Source organism: Pangasianodon hypophthalmus, chromosome 4 (genome assembly GCF_027358585.1).
Source record: "Pangasianodon hypophthalmus isolate fPanHyp1 chromosome 4, fPanHyp1.pri, whole genome shotgun sequence".
NCBI lineage: Eukaryota > Metazoa > Chordata > Actinopteri > Siluriformes > Pangasiidae > Pangasianodon > Pangasianodon hypophthalmus.
The window spans coordinates 5,660,278-5,684,029 of record NC_069713.1 but is presented as its reverse complement, the minus strand read 5'-3'; the positions used below and the strand labels follow the sequence as shown (position 1 = coordinate 5,684,029).

Sequence of the window (23,752 nt, the reverse complement as noted above, 5' to 3'; positions counted from 1 at the left end):
ATGGACCATTCATGACAATAACTGAAATGGTGAACAGAAGTTTGCACGTAGTCAGGACCTCTTGTTTGATCTTCACGAATTTAGAAAATCAAGAAAACTTAACCAATATCACAAAGCTTAATCAAAATCTGCTATAATACCCATACTTTGCAACTAACTTACAACTTATATAACTTAACTAACAGAACTGCAATAAATACAATACATACAATTTCTTGAAAATATGAATATAATAACCCTTATGTGAGCATACCATAGCTAAGAAATTAATAATCACCCTTCAGTCTATCACTTCTGTTTTTACAGAAGTTACCAAACTAAATTAAAGGACTTAACCAGCAGAATATCATCCTCTAAGTCCACATTTCTCACTTTAAGTGGTGATGCAATGGGTCATTTGTAAAAGCCTTTCTCCAAACTCCATTGTGTGAGGATATGGAGTTTGTGATGATAAAACAGTGCATGTGATAAAACCTTGTTGCAGTGCTCAAAAAAGGGCCGTGCTCTCTTCCTTGTTTTGTTATCAATAGCAGATTGTCCTTCCTTGTTAACGGAAAAAGATCATGCAGTACAATGCCTGATACAATCAAACAATACAAGCATACACGATTCAAGATTCAAAGTGTTTATTGTCATGTGCACAGTGAGGAAACCAAGTTTCCCTGTACAATGAAAGTCTTTCTTTGCTGTCCACATTGAATGCCAAGATAAACACAAACTATGTAGAAAATAAAAAGAGACATACACATACATACAAACAAACATAATAAAGTGTAGCTATGTTGCAGAAGTAGAAATATAGATTATGTATATAGAAATATACACTATGTACATCTGTATGTGTGAGTGTGCAATGTTGACTTGTGCAAAACAATATTACAGTACATGTAGTAACAGTAGTGTGTTCACATGTAGCAGTAATATGAAGTATATCTCTATGTGCAATATTGACTTATGTACAAAACAATAACAATACAATACAAAAACAATAGTACAGTAGCCTGTAGCAAATTGAGTGCAACTACACAATAATACAATGCCAAATATAATCCACAAACTGCATAAGACTGTTTATACAAGTATCATCTAATGACTTTTTCTATTGTGCACTAAATACCAGTAGTGTATGTTGCATAATCACGTTTTGACTTCTCCTCTCTACACGGTAAATTCTCCTCACAAGCAAGCAGTGACTACAGAAGTTATAAAAGGTATCAATTAAACTATTCTTTAAACAACAGTTTTAGACATTGGATTGCACATTTAATAAAGTGTCTTGTTACTAATAATACGTTTTTTGTTCTGTTCAGCATCCTGCAAGATGTACTATGAAACTCTGAGGAGTAAATATTTGATGGCCCAGCCTGAAAAAGCTAAGCTGAGAAACTCTGTTAAAGCTGTGGCAAAAAAAAAAAAAAACAAAGAAAGAGAAGAGTAAGTTAAGGAATTTGATTGATGTAATTGATGTAGCCTTTTACTTTTCAAAATGCTATTAGCTTTTCAGTGGCTGTCTGGTTAGGTTACTGTTACGTTTTGCAGTTGCTGGAGTCCAGGTCTAAGGTCCTGCAGACAGACTTGGAAAGAGAACTGCGGGAGACAGCAACTGTGGACATGATGTCCGATGAAGAAGATGGTGCTGTTGATGGGAGGCTGGTTTGATTTGTTAAACCACCAGCACAGAGAAGCCCACAACTATCAGCTCTGTGCCAGGGACTACAGATAAGACTGGATGTAGACTCACGCTATGCTGGCACCCATCACTTTCGTGTGATGGCAAGTGAGACAGAGTCAGAGGGGATTCATTTATTGAACACTAAATGCGCCTCCTGATATTGTTTTAGATTTTACTGATGTTTATTTGTTTATTTATTTTAGTTTTTCAGTATATATTTTATTTTTATATTCCATATTTTATTGTTAATTTGAATATTTTATTCTTGTTATATTTTGGCCATTCCATGTTATTCCTGTTATTTTGCATATTTCATTATTTTAATAAAGATATTTAAAGCCCAATATATTGCCAAGCATTTATACTGTGAACAATATTGATTGAAGGCCTGTAACAAGGTGTATAAGGTAAGGCGTTTATGGGTTTTGGGTAGGCTGAATTTTTAAGTCCAAACAATAAAATGAAAGCCAATGCATACAGTAGCCCAATGGCTGTCAGGATTTCAGGGTAGGTTAAGTTTAAGGGCAACCAATCCAGTTTGAGATGAATGAGAAATAGGTGAGAAATATTAATTATCACTTCGGTGTGAAAACGTCCCCTGACAGGTGATTACAGAGGCTTACGTAAGTCACTATACACTCAGGTGTATATTCAGACGTATACAATTATATGCAGTTTGACGCTCCTGGCCAGTACATTTCTGAATACATCCAAAATTCAGTGGCATATAAAGGAGTCTACTGGTCTGATTACTGCTCTTTTCATGCAGTGACGACTCGTGTTTTATCTGTTTATAGATAATGTTTACTACTATTTTTTTATATTTACTTTTAAGTTCTGTATAGTATTACTGTATACTATTTTTTAACCATTTATTATATTTACTATTATTTTCTGTTACCACTCGCATTAACAACTATAAACAGTGGTTCCTTGACAAGCCTGCCTATTTTTTCCTCTCTCTTGATGTTATTTAAAAAAAAAAATTACAGCTTGTCATGTAACTGAGCAACTGTATGGTCTTCTATCCAGAAGAATTTCCTGATGAGAAGCTTAAAGTTACAGCTTTATCTCTGTTACTGTGCTGGCACTGGAGATACCTTCCAAAAAATCCTAAATAAACTCTTACAGAAATTTACAGTCTTCTTACAGAACACTTCACCATGTCAACTATTCCACGTGGTTTTTAAAATCTGTTTATGTGGAGTGTTCAGCGCAATATAATGGACATTAGGGTCTTCAGGACAGTGGAATTGTTCTTTCTGAAAAAAAAAGAGGCTGGTGCAGGAATTAGCATGTCTTATGGGTGTTCTGCTACATTAAATGATATTATAAATGATTATATATATAAATCACTTGCAGTTGTTATCAAATTGCTGTGGTATAAGAGCAATAAAACACATTGGGACATGCTGTTATTGGAAAATAATCAACTTCAGAAAATAATCACTCCATCGATCATTTTCAAATAACAGCACACCCCATTGTGTTTTACCCCGTAGTTAAGTAACACCTTCTGACCAATCAGAATTGAGCATCCAACAGCACTGTGGTTAAGATTAGCTTTATTTCACTAGGGTGTCTTATAGTTCCTCATTTCATGCATCATTAGTTCTAGTACACATGATGCAACTGTTATTAATATTAGTACTTATGTGACAGACAACAGCCAAATCCAGGACTCACAAGGCAATGCCTGACTATGAACGGATGTCTCAGCTGCAGCCGTTTGCCATCACTGGTGTTTGGCCATCCAGTGCATGGAACAAAAAAGTGGCATATGATCTATACCAGAAAGTAAATATCTACCATTGAGTTTGGAGAAGTACCACTTAGTGTCTTGATTGCTCAGGAGGGGTGGGGCTAGAGCTAAAGGGTGCTGGTCTGGTGGACAGGTTCCACAAGGCAGGTGTGGGACCACCTTGCACCCTCCAGTGAGGCAGGAGAGACAAGCTCAGTGCGTGGCAAGACTTCCACGTTAGACTGGACATCTGGCATTTCATGTGCTGGTGGGCGGTTGGTTGCACCACAGATACACATCAGCTGTGTTCGGTATTCATGTCGCGCCTGTCCTCATGCATCTTTGAATGGAATACAGCTGATGTGACTCTACTTTGTAAAGCGAAGAGTGAGCAGATGGTGTGTCAGGGTCTGTCTGCCATGCCAGATGACCAGATCAGTCATCACCTTTCCAGGCAAGAGTTGACTCTTCACTGCCCGAAGGAGAACAGGTGGAGTAGAGACCACAGTACGCCTTGTGGACGAGCTTATCCAGGAGCTCATGGGACCCAGTAGAATTGATGTTCTTGGTGTCCGTCACTTTGATAGGACCAGTATGGAGCATATTTGCAACACCCAGTGTGCAGTGTATTCAGGACCCCCCTACTGTGGCTTTCTACACTAAGATAGGAAGCTTTAACCAAGGGAGGTGTTGTTCTAAATAAGCATCACTGTGCCAGAGACTGAGCTCCTTTAATGTTTTTCCATGTTTATCTGAATCATTTCATCCTAGGTGTGTTATCCCACACCAGCAAGAATATTTGCTTCATTTGATTGTCTTGTTGCACTGTCTTAAGTTTTACATGTTTTACATGTTCTGTTCTTTTACTCTTTCCTTTAGTAATAAGGACTAGTGCCAATGCCTTGAATTTTCAGCTCTCCCACCTGGAAGGCCTACAGAGGTGGAATCAAATCCAGGCTGTTGCATCCAAAACTCCCTCCACTTACCCAGGAGAAAGTGGTGCCTACAGTTTTACCACCTGCAAAGTATGCTGGTGAGAGATATTATTAGTGGGACACCTGGTGTGATCTGTGTTTTTTTCTGACTTTTGTTTATATTTATGCCACAGTGCTGTCGATTCTGTATGGTCAGAAGGTGTTGCTTACAGGAACATTCTGGCATAAAATTAGAATTTACTATATTTTTTGTTATGGAATATAATATTCTGTTACACAGTATTGTACCTCTTAGCGTCAGCATTTTAATAGAATTCATGTTTTTATATTGGTTTCCTGTTTTCACACAGCGAAAGTACAATACCTAGCATCCAGATACAAATACGTAATACATCCTTTGGTAACCCCTACTGTGATCAAACAATCTGGATCCCTGAGTGAGACACGTCCCTCTGACCTAAGCTGCCCTTCCTGGTTACACAGCAGTAGAGTATAGTGATTAAGATTTGTTTTCTAAAATGTCGTGTTATGCCATTGGGTGTCAGAATCAGAAATGTGTTCATGAACATTTGCTCACCATCCACTTTAATAAGAAGACCTGTACATCTGCTCATTTATGCAGTTATCTAATCATTCAATCATGTGGCAGCAGCACAATGCAAAAAATGCTACTCCCCCTGAGTGAGGCTGGCTTGAGCCCAGGACCCTGTGATTAAGCGCCTCATGCACTACCAAACCAACAGGCACAACAAGCAGCCTTGTAGCCCAGCTGACAGCCTGAAGGGTGATGCTTCTCAGCAAGGTGCTTCCAGAGACGACCTTGAATGCTTGTGGTCTCAGAGTGCCATCACAAAATCTCCCCGCCCATCATGGGGCTTGAGCCAACAATCCTGAGCTTAAGCATCTCACACAAACAGAGCGCTAGTCTGAGGACCACTTGTCTGTTCCTGCCGGCCCAAACGAACGAAGCGGGAATTGCCAGATGAAAGGGTGGTGCACCTTGGAAGGGTGCCTGCAAAGACCAACTCGTGGAGTCTCAGGGTGCCCCACACAAACAAACATGGGGCTCAAACTCATGGGCCTGAGAGTAAGGACCACACAAGCCCAGCTTCACTCCTTGCAGCCCAGCACAGGTAGGTCTCTGCTCTCCACCCTAACCCTATGTTCACTGTGTTTGTGGTCTCTGGATCCTCAGCCACCACCACTCCACTTTCTGTGATGCTCCAGCCACATCAATCCAGCAGTGTTCCTCCAGCTTCAGCCCTCAAACCACAAATGCCATGTCAACCACATGCATATACTAGAAGAGTGGAGGCCAATACTTGTAAAAAAATGTGGTCACTACAGGACAGCAAAGACTGGACATAGCCAGTACAAGGGCACAATTTACTGTCCAAACACTGAGACTTTAACAAAAGAGCATTTTATAGCTATATGTATATATTTTATATGTAAATATAATGTTTAAATATTTATAGTAATTTTTTGTTTATAGTCTCATATACTTATACTTTAACATTTTACTATTTTATAATAATTTATCTCTTGAGTTTATTGTTATTTATGTGTATGTGTTGTACTGTATTTTTCTGAATCTGGTGTATTTATTTATTTTTAAAAATACAGTTCTATTGTTTATATACCAGCAACTGGTCACTGATTTATATCACACTTATACTTCAGTAATCCCTCTGTGAACCTGGGTGGTAAAACATTTTATAATCTCTATTTTTGCATATCACCTTAAAGCATCTTGTATGTAAACACACCCATGACATCGTCACACAATGCAAATTATGACATCATCATAAGTGAAGGGCTATAGCAATAGAAAACAAGCCGTGGGTTGCAAAACAACCCAAGTCGAGTTATTTTCAACCCAACATTTTTAGTGTGTAGCACAAATAAGTAATAGAGTAACCATATGTAAAGTTAATTAGGATTTCTAATACCTCAAAGGACAAATAATACAATAGAATAAAAAAAATACAATAACATTAATACAGTAAGACATTATTTTGTAAAAAGGCAGTATTCATAATAGTACATACATAGAGAAATACCATATCTTGCATTGAATTAAATCACCAATATCATTGTTAAACTACACAGTGGAGAGTGGAGACAGATGCAAGTGCAGTAAAAGGCATTTTATTTAAATTGCGGGCAGGCAAACCCGAACGGTAAACATTCAGAGGTCAGGTGATGTACAAAGAGCAATATCAAAGATAATCCAAACACACGAACCAGTAAACGAAAACAAGATCAAGAACCAGAGTAGCATGACACAGAACAAAAACAGCTTGGCAAAGTGCATGCGGCGAAACACTGAACAATACTTTCACCCTGAACAAAGCCACATGGGGGTAAATATACAAACTAACCAAACAGTAAATGGAAACAGGTGTGAGCAATGAGGACACATGAGGGAGACAACCAGTGACAGGACATGGGTGGTAGGCAACCGCCTTGGGCCCCCAGAAGCCAAGGGCCCTCCCCAAAAATGCAAATTATATATAACCTATTTTTAATTATTAATGCTAAATAACTTATGCTGAAAATTTAAATATCAATGTTAAAGCACTGAATAGGGCCCCATTCCTTTATTTTGCCTAGGACTCCTAAATCACTAAAGCCACCCCTGGACCAATAAATCAAAACAAAACGAAAACACACATGGCAACATAAACAAACCATATGACAACCCGGAAGTGAACTGTGGTGAGGAATAATTTATTCATTTTAACAGCACCAACGTTTCAGTTGTCATTGCAAAAATGTAATTCAAAATTTAATTCTTGTCTGAGGTGGGACTTGAACCGAGATCATTGTTGTCTTGTTGGCGGCATGACCCAAATTTTCATAAAAAAGCATTTTTTTCTGAGAAAAATTACAAAACAGATGCCAATAAATCACTTGTGTCTCTTCATCTCTCCTTTCTTTTCTTTCTTTCCACCCCTCTTTTTTCTCTCGTGTCTTCTTTCTTCCTTCTTTCCCTTCTCTCCCTTTTTTTTTTTTTCCCTTTCTAACCCCCCAAACAGAATACTTCTCCTTTGAGAAGAACAAACTTGTTTTCTCATGTCAAGTTGCCCTTCATGGTGGCTTAGTGGTTAGCATGTTTGCCTCACACCTCCAGGGTTCAGGGTTCAGCTGTGTGTGTGATTGTGCCCTATCTCCAAGCTGCCTGTGACCCTGTGTAAGATAAGTGGTAATAAAAAAAAATGGATGGATGGAAGTTGCCCTTCACATCTAGGCCTCAGTTCAGCATTCATATTAAGACAAACATTATAAAATGGATTATATGCAGTATAAAATAGGTCATATGAAAATATAAAATGTATATTCTGATTATTTTCCATATAAAAGCAAAGTTGAGAGAACTGAATTATCTACATTTAAAACTAAACAAGCAGTCAATAAAAAAATAAAACCAGTCCACTAACAAATCCGACCTTCTAAAAAATGATCTTTTAAAATCTTACAACAATATTAAAGTTGCCTATAACATATAGGATAAGTTTTGCTATTAACACCATGCAGTTTTCTGAGAATAAACTAGTTCACTAACACAAGCACATTCTTACAAAAATATTATTTTATTTCCTTTTGATTCACTACAGTCACAAAAACCTCCAGCTTACCAAACAAAATGGTTTGTAAAACCTACAAAAAAGCATCCCAATACCATGGGAAAATTACAGATCTTAAAAAAAAGGAAAAAAGAAAAAAAAATGAGGGAGAGAGAAGAAAAGTGACAGACAAAGACAAAAAGTACATATTTGGATGTTTTTCTTAAGAAACAAATCTGTTCTAAACTTATTTCCTTTTTTACCCTGATAGAATGTGGTTTCTAAGATAATATTTTCAATAGAATAAAATAAAGATAGATTCTTTATTGTCATTGCACAGGGAACAGCAAAATTGAGTGTCCCTCCTAATGGTGCATAAGAATAAAATAAAAGGAGTAAGGGATGACATAAATATAAAAGGATATATATATTAACATAAATGATCAGATCTGTTCAGTTAAGATAGTAAAGCAGCTGAGATATTGCACTTAACATATTGCACATTTGAAGAGTGTGATCCGGTAAGATTTATACATTTTAAATATAACAACAGAAATTAAAATTAAAATAAAACTAAGATCTTGCACATTATAGTATTGAACATTCATTTGTTGAATTGCTATTTTGCCTTATGTAAAAATTTTTGCAGCTGGGGATAAATAAATATGAAGTAAGAGTCTATTGACGTGTGTGTGTGTGTGTGTGTGTGTAGTGCAAATAGTTCCTAACATTCAGTGATAGTGTTTCTTAGCGTTCAGTTCTCGAATGGCTCTGGGGTAGAAACTGTTCCTGAGTCTGTTTGTGCATGATATGATGGACCTGAAACGTCTGCCAGAGGGCAGAAGGTCAAACAGATGGTGTCCAGGGTGGGTTGGGTCTTCCAGAGAGGGTAGAGAGCAGCCAATGATTTTTCGGGAGGTGTTAATAATCCTCTGAAGGGCTTTCCTGTCTGCTGCTGAGCAGCTGGCGTACAATACAGTGATACAGTACGTCAGCAGGCTCTCAGTGGAGCAGCGGTAGTAGGACAACAGCAGATTCTCCTGTAAGTTGTTTTTCCTGAGAATCCTCAAGAAAGAGAGTCGCTGTTGTGCCTTCTTTACCAGTGCTATGGTGTTTGTGGCCCAGGAGAGATCATCAGCGATGTGTGTACCCAAGAACCTGAACGTAAAGACCCTTTCCACACAGTCTCCTTTGATGTATATTGGATCAGGGGCTGTGCTACACTTACGAAAGTTTATGAGTTCCTTTGTTTTTGTGGTGTTCAGGATGAGATTGTTTTCTGAACACCATGCTGTCAGTCTTTGGACTTTGCCCCTGTAGGCTGTTTCATCACCTTCTGTGATGGGACTGACCACAGGCGTTTCATCCACAAACTTAATGATGTTGTTGGTGGGATGGGTTGATGCACAGTCAGGAGTGTAGAGGGCGTAAAGTACGGGGCTCAACACACACCCCTGTGGGGTGCCGGTGCTGCTTCTAAGTGTGGAGGAGAGGTGGTAACCTAGTCTAACAGACTGGTGGCGTTTTGTTAGAAAATCATTAATCCAGTGGCAGATGGGTTGAGAACGTCCAAGATTGACAAGTTTGGTGATTAATCTACTTGGGATAACAGTATAGAAGGCAGAGCTGAAGTCTAGGAAAAGCATCCTCACACAGTTCCCCTGGTGTTCCAGGTGGGTTAATTCAGTGTGAAGGGCAGTGGCAATGGCATCTTCTGTGGATCTATTTGCTCTCTAGGCAAATTGGTGGGGATCAGAGGAGGGTGGGAGACTGGCTTTGATGTGCTGCAGAGGAATGATAATGGCAGACTTCACGCAGGGTGGTATGCTGGATGTAGACAGAAGTAGTCTAGTCTATAACAAATAAATCAAACCCAGTGACTAAAAACAAGAAAGGAAAAAAAAACGAAACAAGAACATTCAGTGAAAATACATGAGTCTTATTATTTTAATTAATTGTGCATTTTTATGGTCATAATTTCTAGATACACAATGTCACCCATGAATTCACTACATTTTAATCACAATCACAGCCCACACTCATACAGTGTCAGAGGCTTTAATGTGATGAGATGTATTATAAATGTGCTGCCCTCTGCTGGACACTAACATTTAAATCAACTCATTCTCAAGTTTTTTTTAGAGTATCTTTTTAGTATTTTAGAGAGCATTAGCTATAAACGACTCTGCACTACCCAAATCCTGAGACTACATGAGGAAGAAACCCTGAGAGAAACCCAACATCAGAGCAAACAGGGAGGACAGAGTTTGTGGCTTTAAAATCATCTTTTACAATCAAAGTGACTCTATTAGGAATAAGATCAATTACCAGAGCAATTTATTTTGGACCAACTGGATTCTTTTACTGATTCAGGTATATAAAGCCTTCTGAATTAAATAGCTAAATATCTAAAACATTTTTCTTTTTTCATTTCTGACGACAGATTTTAAATGTTATGTTTCAAAATGAAAAATAAAAAGAAACCCTCTAAAGATTGCACCTTCACAGAGAGAACTCTAAAGAGTCAAAAGTAACAGCCAAAGTCCTCTGCTATCCAGTTCCAGGTTATTTCAGGATTTTAGAGATTTAAGCAGTTAATGGACATTGATTCATTCTTGCCAATATCTGTATTTATGTCAGTTGTGAGCTGTTTTCTGATCACCTTTATGGGCCTTGAATACTTTCTGGTTATTAGGCCCATCTTTGGAAAACTCTTTGGGCCTTCCTGAACCTGATCATCTGGGATTTGACCTAAGCCTGCCTTACTGTTTATGGATATTTGGATTGTGTTTTCACTTTGGTTGCTGCTATCTTTAATCTCTTGCAAATGCATCCTCATTCCAATAGCATTCAGCTGCAGCCCTGCAGGAAAGCCCCTGGCTGGGTGAAGCTCTGTGCTGGGAAGAAGAGGCTCTTGCTGGAAGAACCTGGAGGTCATTCTTCAAAATAAAAACCCCAGTCATAAAACATTATGGTGGGAGCTCAAATATCATCTTTTTTTTTATATATATTAATAATTTTGAAGGTTAACCTTAACCCTAGGTTACATAAATACACAATTCAATAAATCTCAAAAACTAGCAGAGCACAGTTGTTTTTATTGTATATTTTTAGTAGCTTCATAGAACATTTGACTCAATATAAAATAATTGCACAGCACTGCTGATTACAGATGAAACTGCATCACAATACAAACAAAACTATTTATATCATCTCAATGAATAAAGCTAAGAAAATTTGAAGCTATAAGCAAAAAAACTTTTTAATCTTGGAAAAATACATTAATAAAAGCTTCTGGGTCAGAATAACACAAAGTACACTTTGGTGAAACAACTGCTTTAAAATTTTCAGGTCGGTTATTACAAGAACATCTTTTAAATTTTTGGGGAGAAAAATATATAGGTGAAGAATAGTCTTCAGAAAGCAAAGCACACGTCAAATTCCATTTTACATTTGCTTTAAGGAAACATCTCTGATCCACTGTAAGACTTTTTCTAATATGAAAATGATAAAGTTTAATCACCACCAATACAGAGTTCTTTAATTGTTGTTTGAAAAAACGTTATACACTGAACTACTAGAACAACATTAATATATTTTGTGTAAGAGTGACCAAAACCAAAGCAGTTATACATTTGTTGTAAGTATACATTTTATCAATATATATCAACAAATCCAAGATAAACATCCTTAAATTCTTATTCATTCCTATAAAGATTACAGATTTTTCCACAATATGCACATGTAAGAAGAGAAATTGTGATTAAATGACAAAAAGAAAGAGAGACTGTAGACTGAGGAGTGCTGTAAAGTGTGAGTTGTCACAGAGTGTCACTAGTTATTGATCTGCAGGTTTCTCACTTCTGCCAAGTTCTGAATCAGGGACAAGGAAAAGAGTAAAGAGTATGAGGGAGAGTCGTAATAAAATCTAGTGTTAAACATAATCTCTGTTAAAATTAAAGACAGAGCTGTGTGTTTGTCTTGTTGAGGATCTGACAGTTAAAAAAAGGATAAAATAGGAGTCCAACTCAATGTCTTGATCATCATCAGAATCAGCCGTATTTAATAAAATGGTTAAAATGATGAGAATTAAAGTCATAGCATAGGAGCTGAAGCTGATGGAGACACAGCTGGAGTATCAGCTGGAATGGGAAGCAACTAAAGAGCAGGTTTTAGTAGAATGCAAAGACACACACACCCTCCCTAAACACAAATAAACACAGTTACAGCTCTGTGTGTGTGTGCGTGCGCGTGTGCGTGGGTGAGAGAGAGAGAGAGAGAGAGAGAGAGACAGAAAGAAACACTTACATAGATGACAGTCTTCATTTTAATAAAAATAATGTGTCCTCCCTATAGAAACACAATTAAACATCCTTAGAACTGCAAACACTTAAATTACAAGGTCAACGCAGTCAACATTTTAACTTAAATTTTTTATTCACATTTGCCAAAAGAGAATTGTGTTGTGTGCGTTTGTGTGTGTGTGAGAGAGACTTACGTCTTCGTCTGCTTTGGGGTTTAGGAATGGGAACAGGAAAGGTAACAGGAACAGAAAAGGCAACAGGAGGTGGAATGATCTGGACATCCCTCACTACAGAAATACAGTTAAATACAGCTACAATCATTTTAATTACAACAAGGTCAATGCAGTGAACATTTTTTGCTTTGAAATAATTTTTTAAAGTGAGATTTACCTCTAAGTGGTTGATCAGCTGAAGGTTTGCTTCTTTCCTTTTACAGTGCAGTTACAATACTAATCTAGCTGAAGATTATAGATAGCAGTTTGATATGATGCTGTTGGTGAGCATAAATATTTAAAACCACTGGAGAATTTCCCAATGTGTTCCCTAAAATTCCATAATTTCCATAAATCATCTTAACATTGCAGATTTGCACAAGAATCCTGCAACCAGTACCACTGAGCTAAGTAATGTGTTTGTAGACAAGTGTTTGATTTAGTCATAGAGTTTACATGATGCTAAACTTTGTAGCTATAAGCGTCCCTTAGCCTTGTAGTGCCAGTACAAAGCTCCAGTACAAAAGCACAAAACTTCAGACCAAACGTGGTTTGGCTGATCATCTACATTTAGTTTGCAGTGAAAACTGGGTAATTTTCTATTGCAGTGCTATTTAAACTGCTTCAGTTTGTTAACAGTGTAAGAAAGCTGTTTAAAATGCATTATTATACAATTCTTTCTCTTATGAAGTTTGGTGGGAAGTCTGTACATTGATTTACAGACAAAAAAAAAAAAAAAAAAAAAATCAGTACACAAATTTGATATTTATAAAGATTTCACTTTCTAAATTGAATCTTTTTATTTATTGCATTTTTGTATATTTATTGAACCCACACTTCAAAATTTAAAAACACTTAAAATATAAAATGTAACAATTTTAAATATAAAAATGTACATTTTTGAAGAGACACAAACACAGGAGTTAAATTTTGTGCAAGGGTCATTGTGACGTGTTTAAATGTTTAATAAATACTCATGGATTTTAAGACAATATAACATTACAGCTTACCTCCACTTGATATCTTCTCAAACTCATCTTTACAGCAATCTTCTAGTTTCTCTCTCAGCTGAGACACAGACTTTATTACATCCTCAAAAGTTAGCAGAGAACTTAATGTGATGGTGGGCAAGTCTGTAGGTCCAGTTGGGGTCGAGACAGACTGAAAACTCTACAATATGTAAAAAAGAAAACCAGAAACTGGGTGAAGCTGGGTGAATTTAGACTAATAGCAGACTCATGACAAAGATGATGCTTCTACATGTGTGATTAAGAGAGTTTGTAGTTCTGTATTAAAATAGTGTGCCAACATGCCTTTACATACTTGACCTTGAAAAAGAAAAAAAAAAATAAATCACATAATTGCAACATTAATTTCTGCCATCAACCATTTGAGCTCTTTTTGTGCCGTATCCAGAGTTGAATCCAGAGTTCACCTCAGACGTAACTGAACTTACGCAGTACTCAAACAGTTGCACAGGGTTTGTCCGTTTGGCAGGGAGCGGACTTTGGCAAAAACAGAGGCATGTGACTCTGACCATGAACTTAAATAAATTTTTCTTGCTGAATATTGGCTCAACGGAGGAACAGTATGAAGTCCATCACCACTGTCTGACAGTCTGATGTAACCACAATACTTTCCCCTTAGATTCATGAATTGTACTATAACCACACTCAGAAACATAGAATGGCATTCTACTGCAATATTAAATAAATGATTACAGTACGATATCATTTAATTAAGCAAATAATCTGCCATGTGCATGTACAAGCTCAGAGGACCAAACTTTAGATGGATGAAATTATGAACAACTCTTACTGGGTATGTTTTAATTAACAAATCTGGGAATTATTTTATTAATTTGACAAATCAAATTAGTAAAAGAAAAGCATGACAAACTAACACATCCCGTGCCCAAATTACAATTTCATGATCTTGATTTAGCATCACATGGCCACATTAACTTACTTGCACAAAAACTTTCGGAACACAATAAAAAAATTTTTTTTTTAAATTGTGTCCTGTCCGGACACTTGTTGCAACTTCCAACAGTGGACAGCGTGTTCTTCACTCCTGAGCAAACTTCAAGTCTTCCAGAAAATCAACTTGAACCTGCATAATCTGACTCTGAATTAGCAAAATGTTAGCATATTTATTTATAAGTTCTGGAATCTCTCTACACTGTCTTAGGTGAAATTTAGATGTAAAATTGGATTAACATGCTCAAATTCTGAAGGGTTTCTAAATTGGGCAATTAGGTGCTGTATTGATCTGAATGTTCTTCTGATTTTCACAGTGCTGTTACCTGGAGGAAATGGATGGGATCTTCTGTGTGTGAAAGCTCCTCCATCTCAACGTCTCTCTTCTGCAGGTCTGCAATCTCCTGCTCCAGTTGCTTCATAAATTCTTCAGCTCGACTCACTGCAGCTTCCTCCTGAGCTCTGATCAGGTCTGTCATTTCAGAGCGTTTTATCTCAATGGATTTGATCAGTTCAGTAAAGATCCTCTCACTTTCCTGCACTGCTGTTTGTGCAGAGCACTGTTAGGAGACACACAGAGAGAGGATGTTTCTAAATCAGCTATTGTACAGGAACTCCACTCAGGGAGACAGTGAATACATGGCAAGAAATGAGTCTAATGCTGTGTTCAACTAGAGGTTATACAGATGTGGACAAATTTGTTGGTACCCCCCATGAAAAAGAGGAACCCACAACTATCTCAAATAATTTGAAATCGACAAATGTTAATGGCATCAGTTACTGTTGATTCCATGTTTAACACAAATCAGACATTACTTTTGATTTTTGATTAAACTGAATATTTTACATAATGAACCAAATGAAAATGACATGGACAAAAAAAAAAGATGGTACCCTTAACTTAATATTTTGTTGCACCACCTTTAGCAGCAATCACTGCCAACAAGCAATCGTGGTAGTTTACAAGGAGACTGTATCGGGTCTGCATCGGGTAACAGGTATTTTGGCCCACTCTTCCTGAGCAAACTGCTCTAACTGTCTGAGGTTTGAAGGGTGCCTTCTGCACACTGCATTTTTCAGATCTTTCCACAGATGTTCAATAGGATTAAAGATCAGGGCTCATAGAGGGCCATTTAAGAATAGTCCAATGTTTTTTCCCAGCCATTCTTGAGTGCTTTTAGCTGTGTGTTTTGGGTCATTATCCTGTTGGAGGACTGAGGGAGAGCTTTCTGACTCTGGGCAGTATGTTTCTCTCCAGGATGCCTTGATCGTCTTGAGCCTTCATTGTGCCCTGCACAGATTCAAGGCCCTCTGTGCCAGACACAGCAAAGCAGCCCCAAAACATGACTGATCCCCCTCCATGTTTCACAATAGGCATAGTGTTCTTTTCTTTGAAAGATTCATTTTTCTGTCTGTGAACATAGAGCTGGTGTGATCTGCCAAAAAGCTCTAGTTTTGTTTCGTCAGTCCAAAGGACATTCTCCCAGAAACTTTGTGGCTTGTCAACATGCATTTTAGCAAATTCCAGTCTGGATTTTTTATGTTTTTCTTTCAATAATGGTGTTCTCCTGGGTCTTCTTCCATAGAGCCCACTGTTGTTTAAAATTTGACTGATGGTGCGATCAGATAGTGACGTACCTTGACCTTGGAGTTCAGCTTGAATGGCTTTGGATGTTTTCCTTGGCTCTTTGTCTACCATCCGCACAATCCTTCTGATCAACCTGGGGTTGCATTTCTTCTTGCAGCCACATCCTGGGAAGTTTGTTACAATCCCATGGATCTTATACTTTTTAATAATATTTGCAACTGTAGTCACAGGAATATCAAACTGCTTGTAGATGGTCTTATAGTCTTTACCTTTAAGATGGCTATCTACAATTTTCTTTCTGAGTTCCTCAGACAACTCTCTCCTTTGCCTTCTCTGGTCCATGTTTAGTGTGATGCACACAATGATACCAACTCACACAGTGTCATGTTTTCTCTCTCTAAATAGGCTGATTGGCTGTTACAAAGATTGAAGACACTTGTGACACTAATTAAGGTTAAACAATTAGTTTGAAACATGATTAGAATGCAATGATTTCTAATCTTTTTTAGGGGTGCTAAGAAATCTGTCCAGGCTGTTTTAGATTATCTTGGTAAAATAAACAATAAATCATTTCTCTTCACAATTTTATTGGTTTAATCTATCACATACTATGGGCAGGCAGGTATATATGAGACTATTTCTTTTGGTTTAATCACTTTTCAGGAGCAATGAATCATTGTTTCAAAGAACTGTAAGGGTACCAACAAATTCGTCCATGTCTGTAACTTGTACTGTAATTCCCATCCTCCAACCAGAAAAGGCCAAAGAAAATACCCCTTAACTCGAAATTCCTACTCGTGAACTTGGGGTAGTCTACTCAACTATCAGTTAATCCCAGTTCAAGGAGATACACCAAATCAACATGGCTGTGCACAGCATCAGAAGTAAACAAAGTAACACCACTTATTTTTAAAAGTATTAGCTTTAGATCAATCAACATACAAACGTATTTCCTTGTTAAATCTATAACACTGATTATACACATCACTGTTTGAACATGGAGGCATCAATGTTTTTTTTTTCCTGAATGCATGGAGGTCAAAAACAACACCATTCTGAGCTCTGACTTACTACTTATGAGGTAAGTTGAATGCAGCATAACTGAACCTGAAACAGCTCTTTCAGCTCCAAACTCACCTTGAGAGTCTCCACAGCATCCCTCAGTTCCTGAAGCTCCTTCTCTCTCCCCTGGATTCTCTGCTTGGATTTTTCCTGCATTTCCAACAACTGACTCTACACAGAAACACAGCACATAATTCATCCTCAGTGTGTTAAAGGTATTAAACAAGAAATTCTTTAAACGGCCCAATGACATTTCACTGGCATCAGATAAAATCAATTTTTACTCATACAACTAAACTTATTTTAAAAAATGAACAATTTAATAAGAAATGGTTTATATGTTTTCTTTACTAGTTGTGGTTGAAAGCTGTAAGATATTAATACCTGTGTCTCAGCTCTTCCTGCTGCAGCTGATACTGTATCATGTCCTTTATGTTCATCCATGGTACACAACATGCAGATACACTGCTGGTCAGTGCGACAGTAAACCTCCAGCAGTTTGTCATGCTGAGAGCAGATCTGCTCCTGGAGTCGTCTGGAGGCTTCGACCAGCTTGTGCTTCTTAAAGGCAGGAGATTCATAGTGAGGCTGGAGGTGAGTTTCACAGAAAGAGGCCAGACACACCAGACAGGACTTGATGGCTTTGGATTTTCTCCCAGTGCAGAAATCACACTCCACATCTTCAGATCCAGCTGAACTTTGAGCAGGACGTGTAGCTTGGAGTCCTGTCTTCTTCAGCATCTCCACTACTTCAGCCAGCATGGTGTTTTTACTCACAACAGGTCTTGGAGTGAAGGTTTGTCTACACTGTGGACAGCTATAGACTCCCTTCTGATCCTCCTGATCCCAGCAGCCATTAATACACACCATACAGAAACTGTGTCCACATGAAAGAGCTACAGGATCCTTGAGTAGATCCAGACAGATTGAACAGCTGAAACGATCCTGAAGTCCTAAAATATTCGCTTCCGCCATTTTACTGAAAAACAAACTCTCACACAGTCACTTACAGCAAACTCGTGTGTCTGAAAGTCACCTGATTTTTACTGACAAGAAAAAAATAAAACACAGTTGTTTAGAAAAATAAAAACTCCTGAACAGAGATCTGTATAGCGTCAGCAGATCTGTAAGCACACAGGCGGAAATAAAGCTGCACTCAGACAGAACAGCAGCGGATCAGTTTCACTTTCGTTTCTGTTGAAGCAGCATGCAGGATGAATGCAGGATGAGAGTAAGAAAGTTATAAACATTGATTAATGATTCACTTCTGACAAAAAAAAAAGTACGCTGATTTTAGATTTTAAAGAGAAATTCTGAAGAAGAAAATAATTTGTCTTCTAAACTTTTTTGTTCTTTGTTTCCACTTAATAGGATGTGGTTTAATGTGAGTATGTGCTGCCCTCTACTGGACAATAAATACATTAACAATCAACTGGTGTCACTTAAAAAAACCACACAAATAAGAAATAATGTGATGAATTTTAGTATCCTTATGATAAGGGAAATTTTTTTTGTTTTGTTTTGTTTTTTTTATCACATGATTTTATATGTATTTATTTTTTGGCTGGATTTTAGGAGTATTTAACTTTAAGTGTTCTCAACTTTTTTTTTGGTCCATGATGCCTTTTTTTAATGGGGAACTAATGCTACAATTTTTTTTTTAAATACCAAAACAGTTAATTAGAAAATCTTAAACATTTATTGAACAGGTACCAGCTAAACCAACTCAGCTTGTGTTTTAGCTGTGCAAATTTCATATGTAAATATTCATTTGACTTTTCTGGAAGGGTAATCAATTAGGTCAAGCAATACGGAAGGGTCTCCTCTACCTGAGGACTGCTGCACGAAGCGGGTTGAACAAACTCAGAGGTGCAGGGTAAGTTTTGAGTTGACAAAACCAAACAAATCCAAACCAGGCTAATTAAGGTTAACAGGTTTCATGATGATGGTTATCAACTTTCTCAGTCAACCCAGGGGCCTGTACCATGAAGCCGGATTAGGTAGCTAGCCAGGTAAGTTTCAGTTTAGTTTGTGCCAAACCTGGGTTTTAGGTACCATGAAAGCGGCTCAACTTTTACCGGTGTTCATCCCATAGTAACTTACACTACATGGATAACCTGCTCCGGGCCAGGTTATGTTCTGAGTGAGAGAACTCAAACATAAATTACAACTAATTCAACTTAGTGTCTGTTGCAATGTCTTCACCATTTCTATGTAATCCTGTGGACATCTCAGCACAGATTGTAAGAAGAGCGCTTCGCAGAGAAAGAGTTTTTAGGGATAGACAAAATCCCCTTTCCCTGATACCTAGTTGCATGAAAGATATCGATTATCTGCAGATCGAATCATACCTTTATGAACTTCATGAGCTGCACATTAACTACAGCAACAAACCCACTGACTTAAAGCAAGAACATTCAGTGAAAATACATGAGCCTACTGATTTTATTTAATGTGCATTTTTACAGTCATAATTTCTAGATACACAATTCCACCTGTTAATTCACTACATTTTTATCACAATCACAGCCCACACTCATACAGTGTCAGAGGCTTTAACGTGATGAGATGTGGTGTTGTATTATAATGTCCTGCCCTCTGCTGGACACTAACATACAGTTAAATCAACTCATTCTCAAAATTTTTTTAGAGTATCTTCTTAGTATCTCAGAGAGCATTAGCTATAATTGACTCTGCACTACCCAAATCCTGAGACTTTTGTAAACAAGAACCAGACCCCAGGGAAGGCTCTCTCTTCAGTCACACCAACCAAAAAGATATAAATTCAGGAACAAATCTCAGTTCCTATAGGAGTCATTGATAAGGCATCAATTTTGTGGTTATAGTAAAGTTTATTGGTTATAATAAAGTACATTTCAGCAGCACCAAAACAACATTATAGTATTATGTGGTTTCTGCATTTAGGTTTACAGACTGCTTACAAGCATCACAATCATCATACGTACAATAAATTATTGATTAATTAGCTACACCCACTTTTTGGCTACAAGTGTTGGCTATTTAATGAGTTAAATCTATGAAATAGTTCACACGATCACTGACTGTAACCAACCTGTTGCTGTGCACAATGTATTGGCCCCCTCAACACCATCCATCCGGTCCTGCCAGTACTAAGCAGAATTTATTTGAATGGCTTTTTCTCAGTACAGCTGTGACACTGACATGGTCGTGTGTGTGTGTGTGTGTGTGTGTTACAAGGGGATCAGATACAACAGTGTTACAGCACCCTTAACACCACTCACTAGACTGAACAGTGTTGAGTATGAATATGAAGCTTGTAACGGTAAAGTAAAATTTCAGTGCTCAAGGCTGAGAATAATTCAGCGGTGAAGCAAACACAGTGTACTGAGGACTCAGGATATTCTCTCTCCCTTGCAGCAGAGACCACACTCACTGAGTACTAGAGCATCCTCTGCCATTCAATTCCAGGTTATTTCAGGATTTTAGAGATTTAAGCAGTTCATGGACATTGATTCATTCTGCCAATACCTTTATGTCAGTTCTGAGCCAAGTTCTGATGGCCTTTATGTGCCTTAAACACTTTCTGGTTATTAGTCTTTGGAAAACTCTTTGGGCCTTCCTGAACCTGATCATCTGGGATTTGACCTCAGCCTGCTCAGCCACTGTTTGTGGATATTTTGATTGTGTTTTCACTTTGGTTGCTGCTGTCTTTATTAAACCTCTTGCAAATGCATCCTCATTCTAATAGCATTCAGCTGCAGCCCTGCAGGAAAGCCCCTGGGTGGGTGAAGCGCCGTGCTGGGAGGAAGAAGCTCTTCCTGGAAGAACCTGGAGGTCATTCTTCAAAATAAAAGCGCCAGTAATAAAACATTATGTCAATACCATCAGCGCCATTCACAAAACATATATCCAATATAATCTTCTTTGTTTTATGTATATTAATAATTATCAAGGTTAATAATTAAAGGAGGTTACAGAAATACATAATTTAATAAATCTCAAAAGCTAGCAGATTGCAGTTGCAAAGGTAAACATCCTTAAATTCTTACTAATTCCTATAGAGATTACACAGATTATTCCACAATATGCACATGTGAGAAGAGAAATTGTGATTAAATGACAAAAAGAAAGAGAGACTGTAGACTGAGGAGCGCTGTAAAGTGTGAGTTGTCACAGAGTGTCACTAGTTATTGATCTGCAGGTTTCTCACTTCTGCCAAGTTCTGAATCTGGGACAAGGAAAAGAGTAAAGAGTATGAGGGAGAGTCGTAATAAAATCTAGTGTTAAACATAATCTCTGTTAAAATTAAAGACAGAGCTGTGTGTTTGTCTTGTTGAGGATCTGACAAAAAAAAAAAAAGATAAAATAGGAGTCCAACTCAATGTCTTGATCATCATCAGAATCATCAGTCTTATTTAATATAATGGTTAGAATGATGAGAATTACATTCATAGCATAGGAGCTGAAGCTAATGGAGACACAGCTGAATGGTAGCAGCTAAAGAGCAGGTTTTAGCAGAATGCATGCACACCCACATGCACAAACACACAAACACACACACACACAGACAAACAAAGACAAACACAGAATCACACAGACGCACACACAAATACACACACAGACTCACACAGACAGACACTCACACACACACACACACACACACACACAAACAAATACACACAGACTCACACAGACACAGAAAAATAACCACACACAGACTCACACAGATACACACACACATAGACACACACACACACACACACACATACACAAATACACACACAGACTCTCACAGACAGACACTCACACACACACACACATGGGCTGCTGCTCTGCCACTGTATATGGGAATTTAATTCATTTTGGGGACAAACAAATAATGGTTTCTTTTGTGTGTGTGTGTGTGAGACAGAGAGAGAGAGTGAGAGAGACAGAGGTACACTTACATAGATGACCGTCATTTAATAAATATGATATTGAAACTTCCCTACCAGCACACAATTAAACACCGTTAGAGCTGCAAACAGTTAAATTATAACAAGGTCAATGCAGTGAACATTTTTTAACTTTTACCTTTCATAGAAAAATGTATGCAACATAATAGGTAAAATTTAGATGTGAAGTTTGTGTTACTTTTCTGTAAGGGCAATCTTACTTATTTGTTATTTGTTTTATTTTTTCCCTTGACTAGTTGTAAAAGACAGCTGTAAGATATTGTTACCTGTTTCTCAGCTCTTCCTGCTGCAGCTGGTACTGCATTATGTCCTTTATGTTCATCCATGGTACACAACATGCAGATACACTGCTGGTGAGTGCGACAGTAAACCTCCAGCAGTTTGTCATGCTGAGAGCAGATCTGCTCCTGGAGTCGTCTGGAGGCTTCGGTCAGCTTGTGCTTCTTAAAGGCAGGAGCTTCATAGTGAGGCTGGAGGTGAGTTTCACAGAAAGAGGCCAGACACACCAGACAGGACTTGATGGCTTTGTAATTTCTCCCAGAGCAGGAATCATACTCCACATCTTCAGGTCCAGCTGAACACTGAGCAGGACGTGTAGCTTGGAGTCCTGTCTTCTTCAGCATCTCCACTACTTCAGCCAGCATGGTGTTTTTACTCACAACAGGTCTTGGAGTGAAGGTTTGTTTACACTGTGGACAGCTATAGACTTGCTTCTGATCCTCCTGATCCCAGCAGTCATTAATACACATCATACAGAAACTGTGTCCACAGAGAGGAGCTACTGGATTCTTGATTAGATCGAAACAGATTGGACGGCTGAACTGATCCTGAGCTACTGAAATATTCGCCTCTGCCATTTTAATGAAGGCTTTTACTGAAAAACAAACTCACACACAGTCACTTACAGCAACTTACACTTCCTGGTTCAGTTTGTAAAATCCAGATCTAAAACAGGTGTATCTGGAAGAATGACTCAACTACTTCACTGAACAAAGTAAGATACATGATTGTTCTCAAAAAGAGATAACATAAATAACTCCTGTATTGCCAGTAATATTTCAAACACAGCAACGAAATAAATCTGCACTCTGTACTCTGACTTTACAAATTAGTGACAGACAAATTAGGGGACAAATTAGTTTAACTTTCTTTTCTGATAAAGTAGGAAAAGAGTTGCCAGTTCTGTGTGATGAAACCGGCTTCATCTACATTTAAACCTGAACCAGTAGTCCAGTAATAAAACTCTGACAACAATATTTACAAAGTATCCTAACATATGCAATATGTATTAACAAAGTTAAAGCATTAAAAACCACACAATTTTCTTAATTTTTCTTTTTATTATATACACTGTCTTAAGTAATAAAAAAAAAAAACAGCAGTGAGAAAAACACTTCACTGAGACAACCACATTCTTAAAGATAATGTGGTCTGTTCATTTCCTGTACATTTACTAAAGACACAAAAACTTCTTGCATACCAACCAATTTGGCTTGAAAAACCCACTGACAAAAGTTAAAATCAACCTGTGACCTTGGTCAAAAGCTTCCCAAAAGCTTTGTGGTAAAGTCACAGATCTGGCAACCCAAAGAGAAGAGAGAATTATGATTAATAACAAAGTTTAGAGAGTATTTTATGTCAGTGACTCTGTAATACACACAGGCGATTAATAATAATTATTTTATTACCATCAGCCTGCATGCATTCTTCAAAACTTAATTTCACTTTAATATTGGAGTTGGAATTAATATAC

The 23,752-nt window shown here is 37.7% G+C and overlaps 2 protein-coding genes across 2 annotated transcripts; both read right to left on the bottom strand.

The window, feature by feature from the left end:
* Positions 1 to 10,995: 10,995 nt before the first annotated feature.
* Positions 10,996 to 18,242, bottom strand: LOC113547264 (E3 ubiquitin/ISG15 ligase TRIM25). The gene is made up of 7 exons (XM_053233430.1): positions 17,447 to 18,242; positions 17,138 to 17,233; positions 14,739 to 14,972; positions 13,444 to 13,603; positions 12,416 to 12,508; positions 12,226 to 12,267; positions 10,996 to 11,790 (listed from the first exon to the last, which is right to left on the bottom strand). The coding sequence occupies exons 1-6, from the start codon at positions 18,035 to 18,037 to the stop codon at positions 12,245 to 12,247; spliced, it is 1,197 nt and encodes a 398-aa protein (XP_053089405.1). The 5' UTR covers positions 18,038 to 18,242; the 3' UTR covers positions 10,996 to 11,790; positions 12,226 to 12,244.
* A 3,795-nt stretch (positions 18,243 to 22,037) lies between these two features.
* LOC113547246 (E3 ubiquitin/ISG15 ligase TRIM25-like) lies at positions 22,038 to 22,892 on the bottom strand. The gene has a single exon (XM_034303598.2). It carries the CDS (start codon positions 22,854 to 22,856, stop codon positions 22,200 to 22,202), a length of 657 nt encoding a protein of 218 aa, XP_034159489.2. The 5' UTR covers positions 22,857 to 22,892; the 3' UTR covers positions 22,038 to 22,199.
* Between the last annotated feature and the right edge of the window lie 860 nt (positions 22,893 to 23,752).

Coding starts and splice junctions, on each gene's coding strand:
- LOC113547264 (XM_053233430.1), bottom strand. CDS start 18,037: ATGGCGGAAGCGAATATTTTAGGACTTCAGGATCGTTTCAGCTGTTCA. Junction 13,604..14,738: donor ATCCCATCCATTTCCTCCAG/GTAACAGCACTG, acceptor TACATATTGTAG/AGTTTTCAGTCTGTCTCGAC. Junction 12,268..12,415: donor ACCCCAAAGCAGACGAAGAC/GTAAGTCTCTCT, acceptor GTGTTTCTATAG/GGAGGACACATTATTTTTAT.
- LOC113547246 (XM_034303598.2), bottom strand. CDS start 22,856: ATGGCAGAGGCGAATATTTCAGTAGCTCAGGATCAGTTCAGCCGTCCA.